This window comes from Fimicolochytrium jonesii (genome assembly GCF_025526975.1).
Source record: "Fimicolochytrium jonesii strain JEL569 chromosome Unknown EV422scaffold_1, whole genome shotgun sequence".
NCBI classification, from domain to species: Eukaryota; Fungi; Chytridiomycota; class Chytridiomycetes; order Spizellomycetales; family Powellomycetaceae; genus Fimicolochytrium; species Fimicolochytrium jonesii.
The window spans coordinates 2,200,000-2,226,414 of NW_026515668.1; the positions used below are offsets into that span (position 1 = coordinate 2,200,000).

At 53.8% G+C, this 26,415-nt stretch overlaps 9 protein-coding genes across 9 annotated transcripts; 4 read left to right on the forward strand and 5 right to left on the reverse strand.

The window, feature by feature from the left end:
- Window positions 1-3,515: 3,515 nt before the first annotated feature.
- On the reverse strand, window positions 3,516-5,480 carry EV422DRAFT_513279 (WD40-repeat-containing domain protein). Its single transcript, XM_053069152.1, has 7 exons — window positions 5,236-5,480; window positions 5,060-5,146; window positions 4,800-4,979; window positions 4,544-4,717; window positions 4,321-4,473; window positions 4,115-4,248; window positions 3,516-4,044 (listed from the first exon to the last, which is right to left on the reverse strand). Exons 2-7 carry the CDS (start codon window positions 5,108-5,110, stop codon window positions 3,669-3,671), a joined length of 1,068 nt encoding a protein of 355 aa, XP_052930532.1. The 5' UTR covers window positions 5,111-5,146; window positions 5,236-5,480; the 3' UTR covers window positions 3,516-3,668.
- Window positions 5,481-6,008: 528 nt separating this feature from the next.
- Window positions 6,009-6,989, reverse strand: EV422DRAFT_34744 (uncharacterized protein). Its single transcript, XM_053066514.1, has 5 exons — window positions 6,906-6,989; window positions 6,754-6,843; window positions 6,565-6,688; window positions 6,262-6,493; window positions 6,009-6,188 (listed from the first exon to the last, which is right to left on the reverse strand). Exons 1-4 carry the CDS (start codon window positions 6,966-6,968, stop codon window positions 6,330-6,332), a joined length of 441 nt encoding a protein of 146 aa, XP_052930533.1. The 5' UTR covers window positions 6,969-6,989; the 3' UTR covers window positions 6,009-6,188; window positions 6,262-6,329.
- A 118-nt stretch (window positions 6,990-7,107) lies between these two features.
- On the forward strand, window positions 7,108-9,563 carry EV422DRAFT_34777 (putative alanine racemase-domain-containing protein). Its single transcript, XM_053066518.1, has 3 exons — window positions 7,108-8,205; window positions 8,274-8,638; window positions 8,707-9,563. The coding sequence occupies exons 1-3, from the start codon at window positions 7,217-7,219 to the stop codon at window positions 9,318-9,320; spliced, it is 1,968 nt and encodes a 655-aa protein (XP_052930534.1). The 5' UTR covers window positions 7,108-7,216; the 3' UTR covers window positions 9,321-9,563.
- Window positions 9,564-9,715: 152 nt separating this feature from the next.
- EV422DRAFT_563373 (uncharacterized protein) lies at window positions 9,716-12,332 on the reverse strand (the record flags this gene model as incomplete). Its single annotated transcript, XM_053072057.1, has 9 exons — window positions 9,716-9,864; window positions 9,941-10,213; window positions 10,283-10,595; window positions 10,673-10,786; window positions 10,862-11,037; window positions 11,115-11,321; window positions 11,380-11,823; window positions 11,889-12,089; window positions 12,185-12,332. 9 exons carry the CDS (start codon window positions 12,330-12,332, stop codon window positions 9,716-9,718), a joined length of 2,025 nt encoding a protein of 674 aa, XP_052930535.1.
- Window positions 12,333-12,895: 563 nt separating this feature from the next.
- Window positions 12,896-15,623, forward strand: EV422DRAFT_490874 (Sec1-like protein; the record flags this gene model as incomplete). The annotated part of the gene is made up of 13 exons (XM_053067490.1): window positions 12,896-12,973; window positions 13,071-13,151; window positions 13,207-13,318; window positions 13,383-13,591; window positions 13,658-13,762; window positions 13,822-14,020; window positions 14,091-14,293; window positions 14,355-14,445; window positions 14,525-14,599; window positions 14,661-14,827; window positions 14,895-15,273; window positions 15,351-15,446; window positions 15,520-15,623. The coding sequence occupies 13 exons, from the start codon at window positions 12,896-12,898 to the stop codon at window positions 15,621-15,623; spliced, it is 1,899 nt and encodes a 632-aa protein (XP_052930536.1).
- A 450-nt stretch (window positions 15,624-16,073) lies between these two features.
- EV422DRAFT_563375 (uncharacterized protein) lies at window positions 16,074-17,039 on the forward strand (the record flags this gene model as incomplete). Its single annotated transcript, XM_053072058.1, has 6 exons — window positions 16,074-16,137; window positions 16,243-16,328; window positions 16,398-16,496; window positions 16,571-16,645; window positions 16,718-16,891; window positions 16,950-17,039. 6 exons carry the CDS (start codon window positions 16,074-16,076, stop codon window positions 17,037-17,039), a joined length of 588 nt encoding a protein of 195 aa, XP_052930537.1.
- Window positions 17,040-17,121: 82 nt separating this feature from the next.
- EV422DRAFT_513294 (uncharacterized protein) lies at window positions 17,122-19,473 on the reverse strand. The gene has a single exon (XM_053069153.1). It carries the CDS (start codon window positions 19,420-19,422, stop codon window positions 17,236-17,238), a length of 2,187 nt encoding a protein of 728 aa, XP_052930538.1. The 5' UTR covers window positions 19,423-19,473; the 3' UTR covers window positions 17,122-17,235.
- Window positions 19,474-19,815: 342 nt separating this feature from the next.
- On the forward strand, window positions 19,816-23,987 carry EV422DRAFT_563377 (IKI3 family-domain-containing protein; the record flags this gene model as incomplete). The annotated part of the gene is made up of 3 exons (XM_053072059.1): window positions 19,816-22,948; window positions 23,027-23,212; window positions 23,278-23,987. 3 exons carry the CDS (start codon window positions 19,816-19,818, stop codon window positions 23,985-23,987), a joined length of 4,029 nt encoding a protein of 1,342 aa, XP_052930539.1.
- On the reverse strand, window positions 23,925-25,524 carry EV422DRAFT_594546 (Phosphoribosylformimino-5-aminoimidazole carboxamide ribotide isomerase; the record flags this gene model as incomplete). The annotated part of the gene is made up of 7 exons (XM_053073583.1): window positions 23,925-24,330; window positions 24,438-24,501; window positions 24,585-24,635; window positions 24,710-24,885; window positions 24,960-25,063; window positions 25,140-25,329; window positions 25,412-25,524. The coding sequence occupies 7 exons, from the start codon at window positions 25,522-25,524 to the stop codon at window positions 24,237-24,239; spliced, it is 792 nt and encodes a 263-aa protein (XP_052930540.1). The 3' UTR covers window positions 23,925-24,236.
- Between the last annotated feature and the right edge of the window lie 891 nt (window positions 25,525-26,415).

Here is a 26,415-nt window from a genome sequence, read left to right on the forward strand (position 1 = left end):
CAGCAACAACCACAGCCCCCTCAACTGCAACAGGAACCACAATCACAACAACCGGCCAAGACGGCTCCATCGCAGCAGCAGCAGCCGGCACCAGCACAGCTGCAACCACAACTAGACAAAATCCCTCCTCAGCCGCAACAGCGTCCATCCGTATTGTCCATATCTTCGCAGCAAACAACTCCCGACAGCGCTGCAAGCCCTACGGTATGGAAAAGACCTTGGCACAGTACATTTTTGGTTCTCCATTTGGCATCGACATGTAAACTTACATTTCTTTATGGCAGAGCACATTCACGTCGAATGTCGCGTCTCTCACCATCTCTCTCAACGACATTCCGCAAATCGTCGAGACGGTCACATCTTCGGAGAATCGGGTGGTCGAGCCTATCGTGATTGGCGGCTCCGTCAAGATCGACATTCTCACGGCGGATCTGCTGGATCAACGTTATGTCCTCTTGGGAACGGAAAGAGGACTGTTCTTCATCGATGTCACGCAAGGACCACAAGGCCAGCAGCCAATGCCTCTCATCAGAAATATTCGGTTCAAGCAGGTCGAAGTCATCGAGGGCTATGGTGTGCTGCTAGCCATTTCCGGAAAACACGACCATGTCCGCCAATACAAGCTTTCATCCCTGCGGAAGTTGATCTACTACGTCCAAGGGTTTGGCATCAACTACCAGGGTAAGAACGGAGACTCTCGTCGGCCGTCGTCTCCTGCTCCGCCTACGATGTTCTCGACCACCAGATCGACCGCGACCGGCGGCTCAGGCGCGTCGAATCTCAGCCACAACCCGTCTACGATCTCCTCCATCGGCCGGCCACAGCAAGAAACGATGTCTGTTTTGTCCGGTGGCGAGAACGATGACGATCTGTACCGCGGGCTACATAAGGAGGTCATCGAGGACGAAGCGTCGTTGGTTGCCCGCTGGGCTAGCGATTACATCAAGATCCCCGCCACGAAGGATTCACGCTCCTTCTTGATCCAGTACACGGAGACCTCCATCTTTATGGCCGTCCTTTTCAAGCACGATATCATCCTGTTCGAGTGGGCCAAGGAACCCTACCTCAAGTTCATGAAACTGAAAGCGTTCTGGCTCCCGGAAACGCCGAAATACTTGTCAGTCCTCCACGACGGTTCGGAAGTGCGCGAGATCTTCTTGGCGTACAGCTCCGAGGCTAACATCGTGAACGCCGACACGTCCCGGGTTTCCGAAATCGACACTCACCGCGATTTCAAAGAGAAGGCGGGGAAGGGGACTAAAGCGCGATGGCAGACCTTTGTGCAGATTCCCATGTCGGAAGCTGTCCGACGGGAGATCCGTGAATCGGCGAAGCATGTCACCGTCAACCGTAAGCTGGCCGCTGTCGCCCGGGCGCCTGCCAAGGGTGCCGGTGCGGCTGTGAAGGGAGACAGATACTTCCTGGGGACGTATCACAGGTTCACACGGCTGGTCGACGCCAATGCGCAGATCATGACCGGGTCCGGCGCTGGTGGATGGAGCGCTGGGTTCAGGTGGCGGGAACAGCCGACGGATTTACTGCTGAGACCGGTGGATTTCGTGTACGGTGTTGGGAAAACGGGGGTCGAGATTGTGGATTGGAAGAGCGCGCGGGTGACGCAGACTTTGGCGCTTGAGCACGACGCGTCGATTCGGCTGTTGAATGGACGGCCTGGGGCGTTCTTTGTGTTTGTAGAGCGGAAGAAGAGGGGCGGCGCGGTGTTTTGGTTGAAGGAGAGGCCTGGGATAGGGAGGGACCGGAGGCCCTCTGAGCTCTCGATCACATCTGCACCGTCGTCGGGACAGACAACTGCAGCCGGGTCTGCGGCGCCCAGCCAACGACAATCGACGGTCGCCCCACCACAGCAAAAGCGCGCAACCTCCATTTCGGATCAGGCCCGCCCCTCTGTCAACGACATCCAGCAGAAACGCGTCGGATCGATATCCGACCGAGGCATGCAGGAGCAGAAACGCGTGGGATCGATGTCGGAACAGGGAGGGTCGCCTGAAGCGTCCGCGGTGCGGTCACAGGCGAATGATGCAAGGCGACCCGTACCGGTGGCGGAACAAAGTCCCGCCGGTAGTACTGCCGCTTTACGGCCCACTGGGATCGATATCAGCGCGGCTCAGGCGCAGAATCAGCAGCTGTTTAACCAGCAGGCTTTGAACGGAGCTGCGTATACGCGGTCACCGGCATCCGGGCTGTCATCACCTCCCGCGCTTAGCAATCCTAGTTCTCCGTTAACAGGGCCGGGGTATCAGCAACCAAGCCAAGAAGTCACGCAAGCCGGGGCTGCGAAAGAGGTTGCGGAACGCCGTCCCTCGGCTCGGCAAGGCAGCCAGCATTCGATCGGAGAGAATCGTTCTCGGGGCTCATCCCCGCATCCGGCGCGGGCGGCTTCGGTAGCTTCCTCGAGCTCGTCCGTGGGGCCGAGGGAGGGAGGAGCTAAAATGCAACGGACACCTTCCGGGTCACCAGGGATGCACCGGCGCGATCACCCGCAACAACAGCATGGTGGATCGCAAGCAGTACCGCCAATGCCGCATTACCGTCATCAGGTGCCGCCACACCAGCAGCAGTACCAACAGGCGGCTTACCAACCCTACCCACTTGCCCACCAATCACAACAAGCGCACCCAACGCATCAACAGTACTATCAGGCCCCGGCGCCTGTCGGAGATCCGCGGTATGCATCCCCGCCATTATCCTCGTCTTCCCATTCATTGGATGGGCAAGTCCCGCGAGAAGGATACCAGCAGTATCCGCAGCACCAGCAGCCCCCACAACCGCAGCAAGGGTACAGCCGACCCCTCCCCGACCCGCGATATGCGTCGCAAGAGCTGCAACAGCAACAACATCAACAGCACTACCAACATCCACAACAGCAACAGCCCCACCCCTCCCAATACGCCGACCCGCGCTACGCCCAACCCCAATTCCACCCACAGCAACCCCAACTCCACCCAGCCGCCTATCACCCGCAGCAACAACCCCAACCTTACACGCAATACTCGCATCAACAACCACCGCGCGCGTCCTCATTCGGGACCCCGCCACCGTTACGCGCAGGCACGGCGGCCGCGGCTGCGATTAACCCTGCACAGTCGCAACAGCAACAGCAAGCACTGTCCCCGAATACGCCAGGTGGCGCGTATTATGAGTATTTTGATCCGACGCAGTCCCCGCAGACGCCGGATGGAAGGCAGTGAGGGTGTGGGATGCGTGGGTGGGGTGCGAGATCCACCCCGGCATTTCCGAGTTGATGGAGGGCGGACTTCGATTAGTCAGCGTCGGTTGGGGACTAGGTCTGAAGGATGGGAGGCAACGTGTACATGGGAAGTCCTGGGATTAGAAGTCCACTTGAGGACTATGATATTGTATCATTCTATTTGCTATTGGCAACCAACATTTTTTTACATCAATTTCATCGGTTCTTGAACTTGTGCGTTTTCCTAGATTGGTGTCATATCATGATCTGCTCTGATTGTGCTGTAACAAGCAACCGTGGAACCAAATTCGTTTCGTAAGGCTTATATATTTTCAGTTTGATGCCATTGAGGTATGTTAAGCGGAGCATGCGATGTACATATTCCTCGAGCATGCTCAGCTTGTAAGAGTTGTGCGTTGGCGCACACATAGATATGCTATATACATTCCCGTGACCCAAATCAATACTTCTTCCCCGGCAACTTCACACCTGGCGGCTTCGGCTTGATATCGGCCGGATTCAACGAATGCAGCATGATCGCCACCTTACTCCCCTGTTTGTGCTCCTCATGCCCCTTAGACCAGTCGTATCCCGTCGCGTATGAAAAGATGGTTCCGTCAAAGTTGAAGCTGGACGCGGTGATGGCCGAGCCAACTGTAGGGAAGTTCTTGAGGCGTGACTTGGCGTCCTTGTCCCAGAAAGCTATTGTTCCATCGGCGCCGCAGGTTGCAAAGGTTCCGTAGACGGGATGGAAGGAGATGGAGTTGACGGCGTAAGTTTCTTTTTCGGTTCGGTGGCAGCGGAAGGAGAAGGAGCGTTGGGGTGGTGGTGGTGGCCTTCAGAAGAACAGAACGCTGTTAGAGGGGACTTCTCGCGTGATTGAACCGCGACGGGGTTGAAACTCACTTCGAGCCGTCTTCAAGCCATTGTAATTGACATCTTCCTTCGATGCTTCCAAAGCAAAAGCCCATCTCTGCTTGATCCGTGCTAGGGAAGCAGGCAAGAGTGCGTGTTTGCCATTTGAGAATAGGCGGCATCACCTGTGATTGCATCGACAGTATTCGTGAGAAAGGGAATCGAACTGAGCTCTGCCGGGACTGGCGACCAATTACCTTATATGGCTGGCCTAAATTTGATGTGCTGAAAATGAGCATGTTGCGATCTGCTGTGCCCACTACCAACATCGGCCCGTAGGCATCCATAGCATAACACCGTTCCGGCAGTGGAAACGTGTGGACCGGTGTTGGCTGCCTCAAATCCCAAAACTAGATGTGTCGCGACTTGTGTTAGCCCGGTCCTGCCATGGAAACTATGTAACATGTGTGGGAAACGTACCCTCAGCGTCTTATCCCAACTTCCAGTTACAGCAATTGTTGATCCTTGAAACTCCATAAATCGACAGCTTTTGATTGGTGCATCGTGCGATGCAACCTGCATCGTTTGCCCTGTTGTAATGTCCATCATCCGGCCCGCTTTGTCGCATCCTCCTGACAACAGCTTGGTTCCATCCTATGATACCCAAACACGCCTAATGAATATCCGCTTCGAAACAAGCTCCATCAAGCTTCCTTCCACAAAAATGGCCACTAACCGCAGACCAATCCACGCACAACGCCGGGGCCTCATGCTGGATGGCAGCTTTAGGTATGCTCTGCCCATTCGAGGAGATCTCCCAGATACGAGTTTGGTTATCCCAGGAGGATGCCGCTAGCAAGTTCGCCCGCGGTGAGAATCTCAGTTCCGATACTGTGTCTCCAGGTGGTTGAGATATCTAGAGCAGTGGGCCGATATCTTAGCCTATAGGTGTCCGGAGAAGTCCAACAGTCAGGTATCGCTGATAAGGTCCCATACCTCTACATCCTTCTGAGCGACGGGCGCCCCTAGGGAGCCGAAGGCACTCATTATGAGCCCTAAGTCTAAAGGTCACTGTTTCGTTGCCTGCTTTGCGGTTTTGGAGTGTCAGAGATGATCATCGGCTTGCCGGCAAACACAATGAAAAGCACCAAACAAAAACGTTGACCACTCACCGTTTCAACGTCAGACAAAGCTCAAAAGAGCCTGAGAGTTGTGTTGTTTGCACAAATATGGGAGTCCTTGAGCGGCTGCAAGATTGGGCCCTCCACAACACATACATATGCAATTGGTTGCCCCACATTGAAGCTTTCCTGGAGAACCGTGTCCGAGGTGGTCTCCAGATTAGAGCACGTGCCTGAATTAAATCAGCTCTTTGGCTGTTCACGCGTCGGAATTGCTTCAACGCGTGAGACCAATGATTTACGAGTAGACTGCCTCGGGGGCCGATGTCAAGGTGGTGGCATGTCTGCCACTGTCTGGTCTTGATGGTGAAACCACGGTGGTAAGGCCAGACGTTGGTGGCGAGCGTGACACTTTCGAACACGATTCTCCATCGGCTTCGTACTGCTTTATGGCACAATCGGTGGTTTGAGGGGAGGCAGTGGGGGTTACACCCTTATCATACTGTATATTCCTCAACCTATTTTTTGAAGGGATTCTAACAGCATATTCTGCCGTATTACCATATTGCTTACTCATTTGGAGCTCTATAAGCCCTCTTCTCTCATGTGTCGGAGAGCACCGCTTCCAGAAAACGCTTTCTCTACACGCCTCACATACAGTCCTATTTCACTTGATTGCCTACACTTCGGATCATCAATCCACCTAGACGAGAACAGCTCGTGGTCGTCTGCGGCCCGAAACAACAAAGTGGACCATTTCTCGGAAGCGGCCATGGTCAATCTGTGAACGGTCGATCCCGGCGGAATACATCCCGGAGTGTGAGTGTGCCATAGCAGCAACCGAGACAGGCACATCAGCTGCGGTCTATACCGCCGTGTGAACGCTGATGATACCGTGTTCCGGGGTCGCCGCGCGAGGGGGGATGTCGATAGACAGTTGGACGTCTTGTGCGGTGGGCGGAGAGAGCGCATCGGGAACCAGGTGTCCGACAACGAAGACGTCCCTAAAATTACGTTAGGGTCAGAAGCATGTTCTTCAGCAAAGGAACGAAGTGAGGGGGACCTGTGCCATCTTACATCAGCTTAATTTGTCTTGAATGCTGACATCCTGCATGCCGTCTCGACCTCTTTGGCGTTTCCACTCCTCACCCCCTCAGTAGATCAACATCCATCGGGCTCGAAGAATCTGGTTTCCGAGCCATATCCACCCTCTTGAACTTTCCCCTTAGGGCAGAAGTTCCGATGAACGTCATGTCGATCTCCGCCCGGTTTGGGTCCATTGACATGGGCATAGGACCCTGTGGCGCGCCTGTGGTCGGGATCCTCCAACGTTAGGTTTATTGTCCGTTGGGTTGTCTATGTGATGAGCTTGCACCATACGTTTAGGCCGGCTCTCATTGGGATTCGACTTCGAGAAGATCAGATCGGTCCCCAGTGTCCGATCCAAGGATCCTTTGAAGACCATATTGCCTACTCGAAGTATTGGCGTTGGGGTGTCCAAACCCTAATCGCGGAGATGTGTGAGTCCCGGCCTGACATGAAGCACCCGCAAAGGACACTTCCACTCACTATAATGGAGAGCCCTTCGTATTTGGTGGCGGCTGCTTGCACCGTTTCGGCGTCGACTTCGGTTCCGACGTCCAGGACGAGATATTTGGTCTGTGGGGGGCATGTCAGCAGACACTTCTACGGTGATATGCGCCCGGAGACAGTGAACGCACCTCTTCCTCCCATTCGTCCTCCTCATCGCTTTCGAGAGTCGTTCCTGCTTTGTGACCACTCATCGTAGGGTTTATATTGCTCCCTCTGGCAGCAGCGAAGTCCTCGAAGCTCACCCCAGTTCCGAGCGACTGCGCCACCCTGCGATCGCCTTGTCCGGCTGTTCGGACAGATGCTCTCTTTTGTTTTCGAAGCACCTCTGTTCTCCATGTTCTACTCGTCCTTCGTAGCTTGAAATTGGGCCTTTTCACCAGCAAGAAACCCCCAACAACCCATCGAATCACTTTGCAAAGTACAACTGAGCTCGTTCGCAATGTCTCCTATCACCTCAACCGACGTCGTCTTCAAACCCCTGGGCGTCGTCGAACAGATCCTCAAAGAAGCACAGTCCTCCACCGAAACTATCTGCAGTCGCTTCCAACAAGCCCTAGCAACAGAAGGCCTCCTCAAACAAGTCCCATTCCTGACCACAGAGTCAGCGAAAACCCTCTGCAATGGCCAGTTAGTACGCTTCCGCTGTATGGTGCAGGACAATTCGTTCAACCCCGAAGAGTTCCTGCGGGAAGTGGTCTACAGGGACACAGCTACTGGCGCTGAGACCCGGGTGTCGATGCTGTTCAGAGACGCTGTGCCTCATCGAGACGGTTGTACGCTGGTACAACCGGATATGAGATCGTTTGATGCCAGCTGGGTGGGCACCAAGCACCCTGTATATTGCGTTTCGATTCCGGCGGAAACGGAGTGGGCTCGGCAGGGTCTGGACGTCAACAATAGCCAGGAGGAGGACTTGGCAGCGAGGGTCTCGAACGTCACTCTCGACGACAAGATGGGCGAATCCAAGACGCCAGCTAGCGAACAGACACATCCGGTTCTGCACGAATCGCTTCATGCCAAGTTCCCCATCCCGAAAGACCCCCATGCTATCGCCGCTTTGATCAAAACCTACGGCGATGACCCCCAGTTCCGGTTGAACGATGTCATTGAAGTTGTGGGTGTTCTGGAGCACGTGCCGGAACCCGATATGACTGAGGCATCTACCGAGGGGCACGGACATCTGGACTTTGAGCTCCCACTAGACACCATCGAGCAACCTGCGTTTGGGACTATGCCTCGCATTCATGTGGTCTCTCACAGGATGTTGTCGGTGTCCGAAGCAAACCCTGCGGTTTCGAATGGCGATGCAAAGGTGGCCAATGTGGATGTTGGTGCAATCAGAGAGGCATTGCTTGATGCCCTGAAGCAGATTTTGTTAGGGGATGAATTGGCTGCTGAATACTTGTTGCTGCACCTGTACTCCAAAATGTAAGTGTGCTGTGAAGCTTACTGTCTGATATGCTGAACCCATTTTCACCGCTTTGATCCTTCCACAGTCAGTATAGAGGCCCTGATGAAACTCCCATCGGATACCTTCCTCTCAACATCTGCAACCTACCAAATGCAATCGACTCGAGCAGTTTCGTCGAGAATCTGAGCAACGCATTGTCATCTCTTGTGGCACGTTCCCACCGCATTTCCCTGATGTTGAATGAGCTCAATTGCGAGATGTGGATGGTGCCAGAGAAGAACCGGGAAGCGGTCGAGAACTCGGAACCCGCGGGTAGTGATGGACAGCAAGTGGAGGCGCGCACGCCGGCGGTGGATATTGGGCTTGCAGCAGGACAGTTGCAATTAGCTGATGGAACTTGCGTTCTTGTTGACGAGACTGCGCTTCAAGACGGGACTTTGAATGCTCGTGGTAAGTGAATGTTTTCTTTGCGTCGGAAATGTCGTTACAAGAGACTAAAGCCTTAAACCCGTTGACAGGCCTGACAAACCTCCGACAACTAAAAGAAGTCCTGGAAACCGCCAAACTCCCCTACCTAATCCCCTACGGCTCCGACAACCTCCGCAAAGACGTCGACTACGGCTTCATCATCGTCAGCCACGGCAAAAGCATGTTTCCCGTCCCATGCACCGTCCCTCTCTCCCCATCCGCATCCCCATCCACGACGACAATCCCATTCACCCTCCCAGAAAGCGCCCTAACCCAAGCCCGCTTACTCCTCGCCGCCCTCCGCAACGCCCCGACCCCCGCCGCGCCCCACGAGTACGGCGTTATTCCCGACACACTCACGGATATCATCATGCGGGATTACGCAGCCTCGCGCGCACCGGACGTACCAGCCCCCGCACAATTCGACCTCGTGCTGCGGTTGGAGGTGTCGAAATTGATTGCAAGGTCGATGGCGAAGATGCAGGTTGATGAGGCGTGTTGGGTACGGGCGGGCGAGTTGGAGCGAGGGAGGTGCGGGAGGATTGGGGAGATGAAGAGGGAGTTTGAGGGGAGGAAGAAGGAGAGAGGTGGTGAGGGTGTGGGTGAGAAGAAGAGGGGTGGGCCGGTGGCAAGTGTCGATGTGGATGGCAAGCCTGGACGTTGATGGGGGAGGGATCTGGTAGTATAGTGCAATGGGCGAATGTAGTTCAGTATCTCGGGAAGATTTGGCGATCCGTCGCAATCATTCGCCTGACTTTGTCGGAGGGAAAAGTTCACGAATAAAACATGCTGTGACCTCTGTGTATAGGCCTCTTGAGGCAGAGGAATGCGACTTCATTCCTATTAAACGACCACCTCGGCCCCTGAGGGTGATGCGCACCATCTTTAACAAGTTCAGATATGGGTGTGTTCCAAGAAATGAATCCGGCTATCTACAAATAAATCATGTGGCGGATATCATGGCCCTATCATCCAAGTGTATCTACACATCTTCCCAACCTCCCTCAAACGCCCCAACCCCATCCATCCTACATAAATCTATGACAACCACCTCCACATCTACAAATACTGCGGATGCACATACGCCAACAAATAAGCCGTACATCTTCGTTCCTCCACCGCCGAGTCGTTGTTCTGGGTGACCACCGTGTCGTCGTAGCATGTCCAGGTGCCTTTGCCGCGGTCGTAGACGTCGGTTATGTAATGCCCTGTTACAGGGCCGGATGTGTGAGATGTGTGTAGAGGAGTATCAAAACTACCCACGTTTACGTCTCCGAGACGTACCTCGAAAAGGCTTGGACCCCAAATGCGACACAATGCTCCTTAGGACGTATTGATTGCGTTTCACACCCGCTTCCGCCGGCGGTGGCTCGACCGATTGTTGTCTTGCACGGTCCGCGAGGGAAGATGCTGCTGCGTTCATGAGTAAATTGGACGGGGCGAGGGGAGCTACGTTCTCGTTGTTGAGATGGTGTGGCTCCGGGTCTAAATCTATGATGTGGACCTCGTTTACGGTGTCTGGGGTTTTGACTGATGCGGGACCGGATTTGAAACGCCCTGTGCGGGTTGGTTCGGTTAGCCATGCCGGCAGCTGAGGGTTGAACGAAAGGACCCTCAGCAGCCTACCAAAATTGATCTCCGGGGGGATAACAATGGCATCATTCCTCTTCCTAATTGTAAACGATTTCGGCTCCAAATTGAAGCGTTTCAGATGTATGATGATGACAGGGGGCATCGATTCCAAGCGGTACGTCTTGGATGCCCTTGCGGCGCCGCAGCGGTCGCATTTCCATTCTACTTCGCCGCCTTTGAAGAAGCTGGTTACGAGGGAGTCGAGGTAGAGTTCACGGCCGGGGGGCCCGATTAGGTCGAGGGGCATGTTGATGAAGGATTCGGAGCCGTGGGATTTGTTTTGGCAGGAGCGGCATTCTAGGGTTCGCTGCGGGTGCACAGATGTGTGAGGAGACTAGTTCTGAGGGTCCAACGCAGGGCTGCATTTCCAGCGCCTGATTGTACCTCGGCGTGCCAATCAAACATCGATTCCACCGGCGAGCGAGTACCCTTCAGACCAAGCAGGTTGAACTCGGTTTTCATTTGCGATAATATTGCGGTCAGAAACTCTTGCGCATCCTGGAGAAAAGCAGAAGACGGATATTGTCAATGCCTCCCGTACCCAAGCTGAAAAACAATGAATAGTTGACATACCTCTTGTCGATCCGCGTGAAACTGTTGAATCACATCATGCAATGTTCGCCGGAGAGGGTTCAAGTGCACTAGTAGATGATCATCCCTCCAATCGAACACATCAGCGACCGCCTTCCAGATGGAGCCAGCTCCAGATGAGGCTTTCAGCAGCGGTAGAATTGCTTGCTGAAAACAGGCTAAATGGCGGGGTGTTAGGAAGAAGGCCGCAGATGGGGATGATGAAGTGGGACGGCCCGGACACACCGGTGCATACCTTTGAAAGGAGAGAAATATAGCATCTGCAGGGTTGCGGCCATGTAGCACGTTTGCCCCGAGTTCTTGATTCCGTCCGACTTGATAGGAGGGGAGGCGCGGCGCATTTTGGTTTGCCTTACGCTAGGCAGCAGGTCTTCCATCGGTCTCTTTCTGGGCTCTGACCCATAGAATTGCCGGGGTATTTGTGCGACTAGCGTGCTCAAATCTAAACGCTGTCCGTTAGATTTGCCACCGATGAAATTACGCAATGAAGAAGGGCATACCATCATCGGAATGTGCGGCTTTGCTAGAGGATTTGTCCAATTGGCTGGTGTCAGACGCATTGGTAGCAGCAGGGGAGCGGCTCTCCTTTATTATTTGCTCCTGCGCTGCGCGAAACGAGTCCACTTTCCTTTGTACGGTGTCTCGTGGTATCACCGTTGTGCCTGGTGGCTTGGGGAGAGTCAGTTTGATGGAAATGGGCTTCTTTATTGGAGTAATGTCGGTGGGCTTTGCGGCCGGCTTTGACAATGGTAGCAGGTGTTGAGCAGCCTTCGGGTCTGAAGATGTTGATGTAGGCAACGACGTGATGGACGGCTTTGCAGGTAACAGGGAACTAAGGGTGACGATAGGCTTGCCATTAGCTACCGGCGGTGACTCTATCTGCTCGGAGCCGCCAGCTGCTCGAGCAGGAGTTCCGGCTGGCGATACGAATTCATCTAAGTTGCCTGCGGAATGCGTACGTATCAGTAATTGGATCCAGGATCAGACCTTGTCCATCATCACAACGTACCTGTCCTTTGAAAGTTCGAGCAAAAGCGATAGAATTTGGACTGTCCCGGATTGTCCGTATGAAACCGGAAAGTGCCGTGCGATTTGAGACGCAGCTGGAAATGATCGCTCGCCGTATATATTCGCCCCAGAATCTTTGGGGCATGACACTCCCACTTGGTTATGCTTCCTTGGGTCACGAAAAATTCAATTTCACCGCCCCCTGGAGTTCGGGGGAGGTTCCGTGTCAACCTCGACGTGACAAATGAATAGCGCGATATAGATCCGTATTCGCCATCCTACGGTATATTGACTTACTTTTCCCAAAGAAGGCTTGGCAGTCTTTCCAGTTCCCAACCTTTTTCCCGACTGTGGGGTCATACTTGACCCATCCTTCGAACACCGGCCCAACTGGTTGAGGCTTCGCTCCTTGTTCCTTCTCTGCGACGACAGCGTCGCCCACCATTTGCTCAGTCGGAAGCGGCGACTGAAGGGAAGGTGCCCTCTCCCTGACTCGGAGTCTCAGCGTCCGCGGGAGCGAGGTCGTGCGACTGGGCGTGCGTGACGGGTGGTGTTAAAAGAACCGCAAGCAAGGCACAACGGACGGTGAACGAAGGCTGTTTTCTGTGGGAGGGGGCTTGCGTGAGAAAGCACTTGGATATGGGTTTTTGGCGAGCGGGCGGGCGGAAGGGCTCCAATAAAGAAGCCTGCCAAGTACTTGTAAGTAAAGGGAGCTGTCAAACAGCGCTGAGCGAACGAATGCGAATGCCGCGTGTCCGAACGGAAGGCGTTGGGTGCGCCTGAAGCGGGCGCGGGATGTCCGAACCCATTGCATCACATCACACGGTGACTCACGCGGGTGTCCATCAATGCGGTCACTGCGGTGTCCCTCTTGTCCCAAATTGGTCCCAGATTTGCCACTGCAGAAACGGGGCGTTTGGCCAGCGTGCTGTAGAGAACCATCTACAGAGCGTTGACAGCACTTTCTTGTTTGGTACTCCTGGTCTTTGGGAGTCACGGCGTAACACGATGCAAGGCGAGCGGGCTACCGTCAGCGCTGCCTTCAAGGCTCATGCTCGGAAGGAGCTCATAGACCTACTCGACTCGGTGGGGCTTTCATTTTTCAATGTTTTGTCATTTTGGTCTTCCAGCTCTAGCCTTAAGGAAAGGACCCAGACTCCTGACGCTGGCTCGTGTTCTGCAGGTTCGAGGGAAGAAAGGTCTTGTCCTTGACCCGTCATTGAGTGGTCCTCTGAGTCTGATAGCAGAAGTCTCGCTTCTCAAGGTATGCTCTAGGTCGTCCGCTTCAGCCCAGGGATGGCCAACTCAAACCATTGCAGGAACATGGCGTCGACAAGATCTACCACCTATCTGCAGAACCATTCACCACTGACTGCACGAATTTGATCTACATATGTCGTCCCAAACTGGAATATGCTCGATGGATAGCAGGTATGCCCGCTACTGAGGTTTTCACTATCATTCGCATTATCGTCCATGTGACCCACAAGACCAGCCCATCTTCAGGCAAATAACAAGACCGGCAAGAAGATTTCCTACAGTCTCTTCTTTGTGCCGCGACGAACGCTCCTCTGCGAGCGAGTTTTGGAGGAGGAGGGAGTTTATGGAGAGATCACCCTCGGCGAATATCATCTGGATCTGATTGCTTTGGAGGATGATCTGCTGTCACTGGAAAATGGGGCCTCATTTCGAGAGCTGTTTCTGGTGCGCATGCGAGGTGATCACGCGCTTTACACTATGGATGCCCTACTGAACTGTTGCAATCGACAGGATGGAGATCCTACCGTGGTCTACTCGATGGCGAAGGCTCTGATGAAGTTGCAAACGATGTTTGGAATCATACCGCGAATCTGCGGAAAGGGTCAACAAGCGCGGGTACGCAATTCTACGAAAATGTCTTTCCACGTCAAAGTGCTGATCTTCGAATGGCTCAGGCATTGGCAGATCTGCTACTTCGAATGCGACATGAGCTTGTAGCAAATGCGAGCGACGCATTACAAGGACATATCTTCCCGGCTCGTTCCGAAATCAATTCGCTCGTCATCATCGACCGAAGCGTGGATTTCGTAACGCCGTTATGCACGCAGTTGACGTATGAAGGACTGGTTGATGAAGTCATCGGGATTCGCAGCAGTACGTCAGGAGAGATCACGTTGCATTCGAATACCGAGTCGTACAGAATCTAACCTCAAATCTTTCACAGCATTCGTGGAAGTAGACGCCACAATGGTCGGAGGAGCCCCTCAAGCCACAGGCACCAGCGCCATCTCATCACAAACCGCAAAGACCAAGAAAGTCCCCCTGAACGGATCCGATCCGCTGTTCACTCAAATGCGCGACCTCAACTTCGCTGTTGTTGGGGGGCTTCTTAGTCAGATTGCAAGACGGATTCATGACGACTACGAGGTGAGAATGAGATTTGCACTGTAGTGATGTTCTTGTGGCTTATTGAAGATATGTCTATTAGGGACGGCATCAAGCCAAGACTGTCACGCAGATCAAGGACTTTATTGGAAAGCTGGGCAATCTCCAGTCAGAACATCAGTCACTCAGACTCCGTACGTTGGAGATACTGCTAGCTATGAGTTTTGATGCACAATCATACCCTTAGCAGCTCATGCCCTTTTTCCCATTCAGACACCGGAATAGCCGAGAAGCTGACGACTTTTACGAAGGATAGCGACTTCAATGGCGCTCTGGAAGTCCAGCAAAGTGAGCCGAGTACCAGTGCATAGCACATTACAAGCTTGCATTTCTGACCATCAGCGCATAGATTTTGTAGCTGGAATCAGCAACAAAACGCACCTCGAATATCTCGAAACGATGATTGATAAGCAGGCTTCGCTGGAACATACACTGCGTCTTCTATCCCTGTACTCTTTAGTGGAAGGAGGGATCAAGCCGAAGGTGTATGATCAGTTTCGGCGTGATATCGTGCAGGTACTCCTTGAAGAGTTCTGCTGATGTAAACCAGCGAGCGCCAACCGTACTAACTCAATGATCACAGACATACGGCCACACCCACATCCTGACCCTCCAAAACCTGTCCAAAGCCAACCTCCTCCGCAAACAAGACCCCACCACCCCGCGCAGCCCCTTCCCGCAACTCCGCAAACTCCTCCGCCTCATCGTCGACGACGTCAACGAGCACAAACCCAACGATATCTCATACGTCTACTCCGGGTACGCGCCGTTGTCCGTGCGGCTCGTGCAGGCGGCGTGTTATAAGAATCTCGGTGGGGGGGTTGTTGCGGCGAATTTGCCGGCTGGGCAGCAAAGTGCGAGCAAGAATGTGGGGTGGAAGGGGTGGGAGGAGGCGCTGAGGTTGGTGCCCGGGCCGACGTTTGATGAGTTGCAGAAGGGGGGGGAGAGGGATGGGGGGAAAGGTAGGCAATCCTTGCGCGCCGGGACCTCATGAGTGAGAATCTGGGCAATGTGCTTATGCGGTCTTCCCGAATTTTAGGAAGCAAGGACAAACCGCCATTGACGGTGGTAGTCTTCCTCGGCGGATGCACGTATACAGAGGTTGCTGCGATCCGGTTTTTGGCCCAACAGGAAGGTATGCACCCAAAAGATAGGCCCCTAGCATATGAAGGTTGAGGAGGAGATACCTGACAGACTTTTCTTTGCAGGACAACGAGAGTTTGTCATCCTGACCACGAACATGGTCAATGGGAACTCGATCATCAAGTCCATGACGGAGGAGTTCAATGCTGCGGCGTCGCCTAGCGCGTAACGTGGCCTGGCGCTACCGTCAACGATGCAGTCCGTAGATAGATCGCGGGATATTAATGTCTCTCGTCCACTACCTAGGGTAGCTACACCATGGTAGGCCACAGAAGATCATTCATAATGGACGTTTCAGCGCCCTTGCCCATATGACACCTCGGTGTCGCTCGCAACGTACAGTACTTGTTTTCGTGTCATTTCACATCTGGCTGTTTTGGCGTCGCGTAGTCATCACTTTCTCCCGATGACACACCGTCTCTTCACAAGCTTTGACATTCGTGGCTTTCCCGTTGGGTAGAGAAGTGAAGCCAAACATCCTCAAAACACATTGCTTCCCGCACTTCCTCACACAGCGTTTCTCCCGGCTGAGATATGGCACCAGTGGCACCCCTTGGTGAGACCTCAGGGCAAGTGGCCAATTTGCCGGCCGTGATGATGGGTATTGATCTCCAGCATTATGTCCCTAGAGGTTCCAATAGAACTGACGATAGACAGATATTATCTCGGGACTGTGTTAAAAGGTAGCTATCTGCCGTTTAGGGGAGGGGGGGGCCTCCCATAGTTTCCATTTGTGGGTTGCATTGCCCCTCGAATGCGGTGTATCTCACCGGCCTCGAAATTGGCAGCATTACTCCACTCGGTCCTTTTCCATCGAACCTTCTCCTCCGAGCGTCCCATAGACATAGACGTCGACTCTCTAAGCGTTACCTACGTAAGCCTTTGGATTTCCTTTAACCGCTTCGAAACTATTACGGGGAACTGAAAGCGGCATCTTTTCCAGGCACGGCTGGAAAATGCAGAAGCAGACAGGGCGGTTGAGGAGAAGGTGCGGGATTTTGAGCGGCTTGTGGAGCCTTCGACGGGGCGGAATCGGGGACAGGTGCGGGAAAGGCTGTTGTTTTGGTGGGAAAATAATAGTGGGTGGAGGGGTTCTGATGCGAGCTGTGGGAACAGATAGCGATGCTGTTCTTTGCACGCCGGCCGAAGAAATCTTGGTTTACGACGTCGGAGGAGGAAGTTTGTTGGGAGGTAGGGCGGTTCAATCGAAGAGCGAGGCATGCGAGATGGCAAACGGCATATCTCTGACATCTGCCTTCTCAGCAATGGGTCATAACAATCATAGTCCGCGATGCGCTCTCCGAGCGAGACCAACTCGCATCCCGCCGCACAATGCAAAACGACCTGATCGCGGCGTTGACGACGATATCGCACATCACGAACGAGCAGAAGGATCATATCCCGCCGATTGTTAACAATGATCCGTTTCCGTTTCAGGTTCGTTGACCTACCTTCAGTTTGAGGGGACTATGGTGCTGATGTTTGTGGAATGTAGATCGTTGTGTCGCCGCATACAGATGCGTCGTGGGCGTCAATGTTCAAGCAGATGATTTCGTCGGGAGGGCCGTGGCTTTCTACGACTTGACAATGGGGTCTGCAGATTCGTTCTTTGTATATATGATGCGTGTAGATGATGTACAGTACATATGTAAATTCTTGATCGGGGTTCAGTCAGCTCTGGCGGGCCTCTCCCAAACAAACGCCGCTGTTCCACAACTACGGGCCTCATCTGGATCCGATTTTCGAAGGAGCCGTCTACGTAGACAACGGTCTTCCAACCTCTACAATATGTCGTCCTTCTGAGGATCCGGCGCATTCTCCGTCACCAGAAAGCCCTGGGCCGTCTTCCAACTTGCCGCAGGGCCCGCCAATGAATCTTCCAGATTCAGCTCAGTCCATTTCGGCAGAGACAGCACATCCACCTTCTCATCGCTCTTCAATATTCTGAATCCCCGTTCAACATCGCCCCTACCCACCACCGCCGTCCCCTTCCACACGGCGCCAGTTTCCGAAACCGTGTTGACTTCGTCGATCAGCCCCAGCTTGGCCGCCTCGCGGAGGTACGCGACACATTCGTCGTTCATGGGTGCGTCGGCAGCCTGGTTCCACACGCTTCGGACGAGACCGTTATAGACGAACAAGTCAGGTACGTGGCCTCGGCTTTTGTACTCTTCAAACGTCTTACGCGCCATGGCGGCATTGGAAGTGCGGGCGTACAGGACGAACAGCGCGCGGTACGCAAACACGTCTTCCATGTTTCTTCTTCCTTTGAAATGTTCATCCCATAGCGCCTCAGCTTCGACCTGCTTCTTCAGCCGGCATAGACTGTTCAACTCGATCTTGATGAGGTCGGTGGACAAGCTGAAGGTCTGCGGGTGCTTCTTGCACAGGTCACGGTATTCGTTGCAGATGCGTGCGGTTTGCGCATCGGCTTTCGCGTCGGCCAAGCCTTTTATAACCCCTCTGTAGAGAAGCTTCGACGTGACGCCTCCGGCGGCGGTGACGTGTTCGCGAAAGGATGTTGGCCAGAGCTCGAGGACGGTGCTGAGAGCAGCGTAGGTTGGTCGAATGGGCTTGGTTGATTTCGCACGCAGGAGGGACAGGTAGATGGCCATTCCACCGCGCGCGTCACGCAACTGCCCCATTGCGGCGATGGCCTTGTTGTAAACGTTAACGTGCCGGTGCAGGTCGTAGGTTTCCATTTCCCTATAGTATTCGATAACTTTCGCCGGATTTTTGGCGATGTGGTAACCGTGGATAATGGACTGATACGCTCTGGAGGATCGCGGAAGACCGTGTCTTAATCTCTGCTCGTTGAGGGCCAGCGCTTCGACCATGTTTGGGGAGTACACCGCGAAATGCCGAACAAGGACGTCGTATGTGGTGGCGTTAGGCACTATTCTGTACTTTTGGCCCAATTTCAGACATCGCTGGAATCGCGCCGAGTCCTTCTCTGTGGAGAATTGTTGGAGCAAAGAATTGTAGACGCCCGTCAAACTTTCATCGGGTTCTCGGATGCCTTCCAGGGACTTTTCAAGCTCCTCCAATGCTATTTTTGGTTCGCCCTTGGCGCGCGCGTTCAGTAGTATTGCCTGTGCATATTGCACAACCCATCCCCTTGCTTCCGCCTTGTCAAGAACTTCCCGCACCTTATCGACCCGACCTGCTCTGGCGTATGTGGAAGCCATCGTTGCATAAATTCCAGGCGTGAAAAGAACTCCGTTCTGCTGCATGACCTCCAAAATGCCTTCCATGGCGGTGACAGTGCGCGCCGCCTTTTCCCCCCGCTCGCCGGGCTTTTGGTCCATAGGGCGATAATTAGTGTCACGAATCAGCTTGATGAGATTGCCGTAATCTCGCCATCCTAGGCCAGTCAGCGCACCAGCATTTGCCATGGACCAAAAAATCCGGATCGCATCTGCCGTATGCTCCAGTCTCACTGCTGATCTGAAGTCTCCGATAGTCAATGCCGGCCCGCCCCTGGACAACGAGTCCAGGCTGCCGTTGCGCGTTTCCTCAGGATCTTCGTTACCAGCTATGACTTTGCGCAACCAGTTTTCCTTTTTCATCCGCATGTTCGATCTCGTCTGGGACGGTGATGCCTTCTTCGCGGATGGCTTCTCTGAAAGCTTGGTGGTTTGCACCTCGGATTGCGACGAGCTCTGGGGTGGAGTGCTTTCCGTTTTGCCAGGCAGATGTTGCTTGGAGGGCGATTGGAGAGCCCCGGTGATCCCAGACTCCTTGTTCTCAGCAGGTACTGCAGGTGCTACCGGTTCTGCAGACGTAGCGTCTACGGGTCCGTCTCTGTCTTCGTCCGCGTTAAGGACTCCAGACTCTGGAACGGTGTGCTGCAGGCGAATAAGGAGAGGAGATCCCGGATCCCGCGCCATCTGAGACATAGCAAGTGGTCGTTTTCCTGAAGCAGTCAATGCTCGTCGGCACGAGTTCTTGCATAACGAGCGAAGCATGTTTGCGGTTTGAGTCGTCTGGCTGAAGACCAAGCTCTGAGATGGCCCTTGTCGCTGTGGATAGAATAGAGGGAAACGCCATCATTGAGGCGGGGGAGACGCGGACGGCTCTGTGGCGCACGGCGTGGCGTGGGTGGCTTGGGCTGGCTGTTGTTAGAGACTGCTGCGAACGGATACCAAACGCTCGCCCTCGCAAGACTCTCCCCTTCCAGCACCGAGAGTCATTCCGTAAAGACGTCCTTTCCTTCGTTTTTACCGTATCACTCCGCAAGGGCTAGCTGGGAGACTGCCCACTCGACGGGAAGCCCTGTATCGAAAGCTCGCAACTTAACTTTCCACTCTCGAGACAACTTCGTCCTTCTGCTCAAAGGCCAACCCACTCACCAAAACCCCATGCGAAGCTTGTGCCTCTTGCGCGAAGCGCACGCGGAGCTCTTTCCTGGCGATGACCTGGTAGCGGAGGACGACGGCCGCAGGCGGCAGCCGCAACGCTCGCTAGTCACCGTTGATACCGACACCACGACCGTGTATTGCGCGGTAAACTCGACGAGCACTTTTTGTACGATATACAGCATAGGCTCCGACAATAACGTCGCGGAGTTTGCGACGCTTCCCAACCCCGATCTCGACTTGTCGGGTTCCTGTGAGGTTGTTGGCCTCCAATATCTGCCTGAACTACAAGCACTATGTCTAGCCTTGGGTGGGGGAGATCTGGTCGTCATACGGAACGAAGGGAGCGTGGAACCACAACACGAAGTCATGGGTTCTATCGACGCCGGGATACTCTGCATGGAGTGGAGTCCAGATCAGGAACTGGTGGTGATCATCACTGGAACCGGAACCCTGCTCGAAATGACGAAAGACTTTGAGGTCATCACAGAAGTGCCCATCCATGTCGAGGCCACTGGCGAGGCTTCTCATGTCAGCGTAGGATGGGGTCGCAAAGAGACACAATTTCATGGTTCAGAGGGCAAGCACGCCGCTTTGCGCAAAGACGAACCCGCTCCAGGCACAGCTCGCTTGTCCTCTGATGATGACTTAAGACCCAGACTGTCATGGCGAGGGGATGGTCAATATTTCGCATGTTCAGCCGTTGATCCAAATGGCGAGAAGCGGGTAATCCGAGTATATGACAGGGAGTGCGCGCTCCAGTACACGAGCGAAAACGTTGCACAGTTGGAGCATGGCTTAAATTGGCGGCCGTCTGGAAACTTGATTGCGTCAAGTCAAAAGCTCCCTCACAGGCACGATATCGTGTTCTTCGAAAAAAACGGGTTACGGCATGGCGAATTTCAACTGCGCAGTAGCGACGCAGTTGTCGTGGACATGGCATGGAACGCCGACTCTTCGGTACTCGCAATTTGGCTGGAGTCTCGTGGCGCCGCTGGAGAGGATCTCTCGTCAAGCGTTCAATTATGGACGATGAACAACTATTATTGGTATCTGAAGCAAGAGATTAGACCGCGAAGTACCGACAAAGTCTCGGGATTCGCATGGGATCCTGAAAATGCGCTCAGAGTACACGTCCTGACGAGTAAAGGCTCGTATCTCAGGTACGACTACTGCACGGATCAGTTCGTGTCCTCATCGCTGAACCATGAGAATCCTGCAACGGTGGCGGTCATCGATGGGGCATCGGTTCTCCTCACGCCATTCAAGCACTTGAATGTGCCGCCGCCTATGAGCGCCTTGAAGGTGACTCTGCCGGCTCCCGCGGCGCATGTCAGCTTCGGACCGGGGAACGCTGGAGACGATTTGGTTGTGCTTCTTTGCGATTACACTGTGCAGCTGTATAGCAGCGCCAGTCTGAGGAAGCCGGTGAAGACTCCCCAGCTAGTCGGCTCGACAAGGCTGCCGACCGCTCACGGAGAGTCTTATCGTCAAATAGCCTGGATAAGCTCTCACGTCATCGCAACCATCGCCTACAACGCGGAAACCAATGAAGACAGCGTCGCCATTTTCGACTTGAACTCAACGACGTACGAATTGGCTAGCAGGAAGACGGCGAAGGTGATTCACGGCAGCCGTTCACTGTGCCGACTGCAGTACAACATCCTATTGCAGACCTTACTGGTCGAAGCTGTGGACGGGAAAACCGCACAAGTGTCGATAGATTCAGATGAGCCGTCGATACTATTTCGTGAGGGATTTCCGACACAGTGTCCCTGGATATCCGCAGTGCAGCTTCGCCCGCCAACCGGTACCCCGACCCGGTTGTTCATTGGACTGAGCGAGCGGAACAAGCTCTATGCCGGGGATCGGCTGATATCCTCAGATTGCACGTCATTTTTCGTGCACAACGATTTTCTTATCCTGACAACATTCACCCACACCGCACGCTTCATATCCCTCCACGTGTCCCCCGAAGATTTCAAACTGCCCGAAATCTCCTCCTCTCCTTTCGATGAACACATCCGACGCGTGGAACGTGGATCAAAGATTGTCATCGCGGCGCCGGCGGATGTGTCGCTCGTTCTGCAGATGCCTCGAGGAAATCTCGAGACGGTATATCCCCGTGCTCTGGTGCTTGCCGCTGTCAGGCAGGCGCTGGACCGCAAGGATTACAAGACGGCGTTCATACAGTGCCGGAAGCACAGGATCGATATGAACTTGATTGTTGATCATGGCTCCACGGCTTTTACGGAAAATGTTCTCGAGTTCGTAAAGCAGGTGGAGGACCCGGAGTTTCTCAACCTGTTCATCTCAGGATTAAGAGATGAGGACGTCACCATCACCATGTACGCCGGCTCCAGCGCCGCAGCCGCGACTCCCGTCAAGCACGTCCCACGCGGCACAGTCAGACCCGGCGCCATGGTCGGCAAAGTCAACAAAATCTGCGACACAACCCGGCAAGCGCTCGAAACCGTCGACCCTAAACGCTACCTCCAATCCATCCTCACCACGGATGTCAAGAAATCCCCCCCGGATCTCGAAACCGCCATGCAACGCATCATGCAGGTCAAAAAGCAGGAATCGTCCGAAGCTGCCGACGTTGCCCTCAAATACGTTATTTTCTTGGCGGATGTGGATAAGCTGTACGATGTCGCATTGGGGATGTATGATTTCCCGTTAACGTTGATGGTCGCGCAGCACTCGCAGAAGGATCCGAGGGAGTACCTTCCGTTCCTCTCTGGGCTGCAGAAACTGGAACCGCATTACCAGCGTTATATGATTGACGACCATCTTGGAAAGCGGGCGAAGGCACTTGGACACCTCAGTTTAGCTGGTGAACAGTACTACAAAGACTGTTTGGCGTACATGGATAAACACAACCTCTATAACGCCGCCATGACCATCTACAGAGACCAGGATGTCAAGTACAGACAGGTGGTCAAGCTGTATGCGGATGAGATGGCACAGCGGTCCGAGTGGGAGAATGCGGGATTGTTGTATGAGATGGCTGGTGACAAGAAGGAGGCAATGAAGGCGTATCAGGAGGCGCTGATGTGGCAGGAGACGATGGCGACGGCACGGGAGGTGGGCTTCTCTGAGCAGGAGATTGCGAATATTGCTGTCGAGCTTGCAGGTGAGGACTATCCATTCGTCTGGTATATGGTGCAGCATAGATGCTGGAGGAAGCGAAATCTTATATATGATATCCTAGATGAGATGACGAGGAGATTACAATACCGTGATGCGGCTCGTGTCTTGCTTGATCACGCAAAACGGCCAGTTGCTGCGATCAAAACCTTGGCAAAGGGGTCGCTATGGGCCGAGGCCTCGCGCACTGCGTATCTGCTTGATTTGCCGAATTTGGTCGATGAGGTTATCAAGCCGAGGGTGCTCGAAGGTTGGCATTCAGTAGCCGCATTGGTTCTTCGGCATGGACGGTCTACTAATGTGTCATTCCAACAGCCTGCACACAACTCCTCGAAGAAATCAAGGAGATGTCGGCAGACCTCACCAAACGGCACGACCGCCTCCGACGCTTCCGAATCGAAAAAGCCAAGGCACTTGCCACCCTGTCCGACCCCTCCTCAGAAGCAAACGACCCATCCCTCGACAACATCGACATGTTCTCCGACACAACCTCCATGGCCACAACGCGCATCACAGCCTACACAGGCTACACCAGCTCCGTCGGCTCCCGCGCCACAGCACGCACAGCCAGGACCGCAAAAGCCAGACGGAAAATGGAGCGCAAGCGCGCCACAGGCCGCGACAAGGCGTTTGAAGACGAGTATCTCATGAACTGCATCAAGACCCTCATGGAACGCAGCAACGCTATGCGGCCGGACGTGCTGGCTCTTGTTCGCGCTTTGGCGAGGTATGACAGGCAAGAGGATGCTGTGGCGATGCAGACGCAGTTTGCGGCGTTGGTGAGGAGGTTTGAGGATGCGTTGCCGGATGTGTTCCCTGATGTGGGGGCGACGAATGCTGTACCGGTTGGGGCGCCTGGGGAGACGACGGAGCAGTTTAAGCATAGGTTTATGGATGCTGCGGCCAAGGATTTGGATGCGGGTGGGGATGGGGTGTTGGGCGATGCGGTTGCGCAGCAGACGCATGTGCTGCCTGCTAGGCCGACTTTGTCGGATGCGCCGTTCTCAATGGCGATTTTGGGATAGCATTTGTACTGGGATGTGGGTGGGATTTACTGTAGTCTTTGTTTAGATAGAAGATGTAGAAGCCACCCCAAAAGGTAGTTTCCGATTAAGCACGCCGTATCCTCGGTCCTCGTGGACTACTGTCACCGTGATATAGACATACCAGACGGTCCGTCTATGCTAATCTATTCGCAAGAGCTACAAGCTACTTCCCATCCTACGTACGTTTGCTGATGCCGGGCAAGATGGCGCTACTCGAACAGAAGATGCTCACCGCACTGCGGTCGAGCAGTCCTCCTTGCTATTGTTCCAAGCGACGCAGTCTTCGAATTTGACGCCTGTGCCTCCAAAAAGGTCGAGCGCGCTGGATGCATCGCGAGAACGATCGATAGAAAGGTCAACGAGGGCACCCCGGCCATCGGCTGGGCCCGAGAAGGGCGCTTGAAGTACGCAATCCGTCGCGAATCTCACCTTCCGTAAGTCAGATCCACTTTGCCGTTCGATAACCCCTCGACTAGCGAGAGATCGGATATGTCTGAAGGATAGGACGAACAGATCGCAGGTGAGCATCAAGCAGCAGGTTTCTGGAGGCTATCCAGCTCTCGATATCGCACATACCTTTCCCTCCGCCTGCATACGTGACTGGAATCGTGCACCACTCGCCAAGCCCTGCAATCGAGCGAAACACAACTAAGTCCCAGATTTCCCCACGCAAGCAGCGCCATCATCCCTAGACTACCCACGTTGCACAAGTTCTTCATCGATCCCTTGACACAGTCCCTCCACGTCGGCTGCGTGTACAAGGAACTCGCTACAGAAGCGAGCCATAATCGCTAACGACTCGGCGTTGACTTCGGTGGCGGTTGGCGTTTGCCATTTGTTCATCGCTATGATCCACTTGTCGTCTCGTCGTTTGCAGCTAGGATCGAGGGCCGTGAGCTATCCGTCCAAGTGTACTCCATTCGAACTGGTATAGTGGAAGCTCCAATATACCTCACATCGACGACCAGCGCGTCCTTTCCGATCTTTTCCGATAGCGCTTTTAAGCGTTCTAGGCTGAACTTTCCTTCTGGAAACAGCCAGCTCGTTACTATCACCTGATTTGTGGCAGAAATGTACTGCTTGGTTAATACGGCATGGTCTTCTCCCTCAGCGCAATCACATGCATCCTACTTTATCAGCCCCAGCATCCAGCCACTCCACCGCATTATCGATAGTTATTCCACCTCCAATTTGTAGTCCTTTAGGCCAGGCGGCCAGCGCCTCTTTGGCGGCAGCGTCGTTATTTGTACCAAGCTTTATAACGTGAGCTCCGCGGAGTTTGTGCGTGCGGTAGAGCTGGGCATAATAGGCTGGCGGGTGACTATGGAGCCGAGTAAGACATTGTAAACAACAAGCGTTCCGAGGAGAAAGCCATAGCAACGTCGGGTGACCCACTTACCGACCTTGCGACGAAGTTAGTCTTAAGAGTTGAAGGCTCCGTGGTGCTGAGCGATCCTCCGACGATCTGCTTCACTTGACCCTCGTGCAAGTCGATACAAGGACGAAATATGGTCATCGTGACAGGCAGCCCCGGCTCGAAATCAGTCTCAGCTCTAGTCTCCGGCGAATGTCGATGCCTCTCCCAGAAAGCGAAAGCCTCCAAAGTGACATTGACGGGTGAGTCATGCCATAGGGTTATTCTGGCACGGGATGGAAGCTTCCCAACTGCTATATGGTCCCACTGTATGGCCCCCTCTTTCTTCCTGTTGTTGCGTTTATGATTTTTCTTTACTGATACCGCATAGTATTTCATTGTCATATACCTGATTAATATATTTCCCTGTCGTTGGATATAACATAAACGACGTCGCTTTGGGGGATGGTCGCTTAAGACCAGCGGCTCTGCCAAAAATACTTTTCGAGGTCCATGCGAAGCAAACATTTCTCCCGAGAAGCGAACATAATGGCAGCGTGCGCAACAAAACGCAACCTTTTTCAGCCAGTTCGCACGAAACGCAAACATTTCTCCCGAGGATGTTTGAAACGCAAACATTTCTTCCGAGGATCAAACATCTATTGAACCTTTCTTCCCAAGAGCAAACATTTCGCGTGTGGCGTGCATGAAATTCAAACATTTCCCCAAGGAAAAGATGTCAAAAATTGTCAGCGAGCACGCTGCGCCACATAGCATTCCCGTCACATGCGCTTTTACGTGTTTTATCAAACATTTCCCCAAGGAAAAGATGTCAAAAACTGTCAGTGTGTCCCCTGCGCCACATAGCGTTCCCATCACGTGCGCTTTTACGTTTTTTTCTTTCGACGGCGGTGGGAACTGACCATTCAGGATTTGGGCTATGGGAGCGACAGAGGAGCAGATACAAATACAGCTATACCACATTGGGACGGGGGGGATTGACGGTGGGAATACATGGTGGAATAAAGAGGGTGGAATATCGATGGGAATATA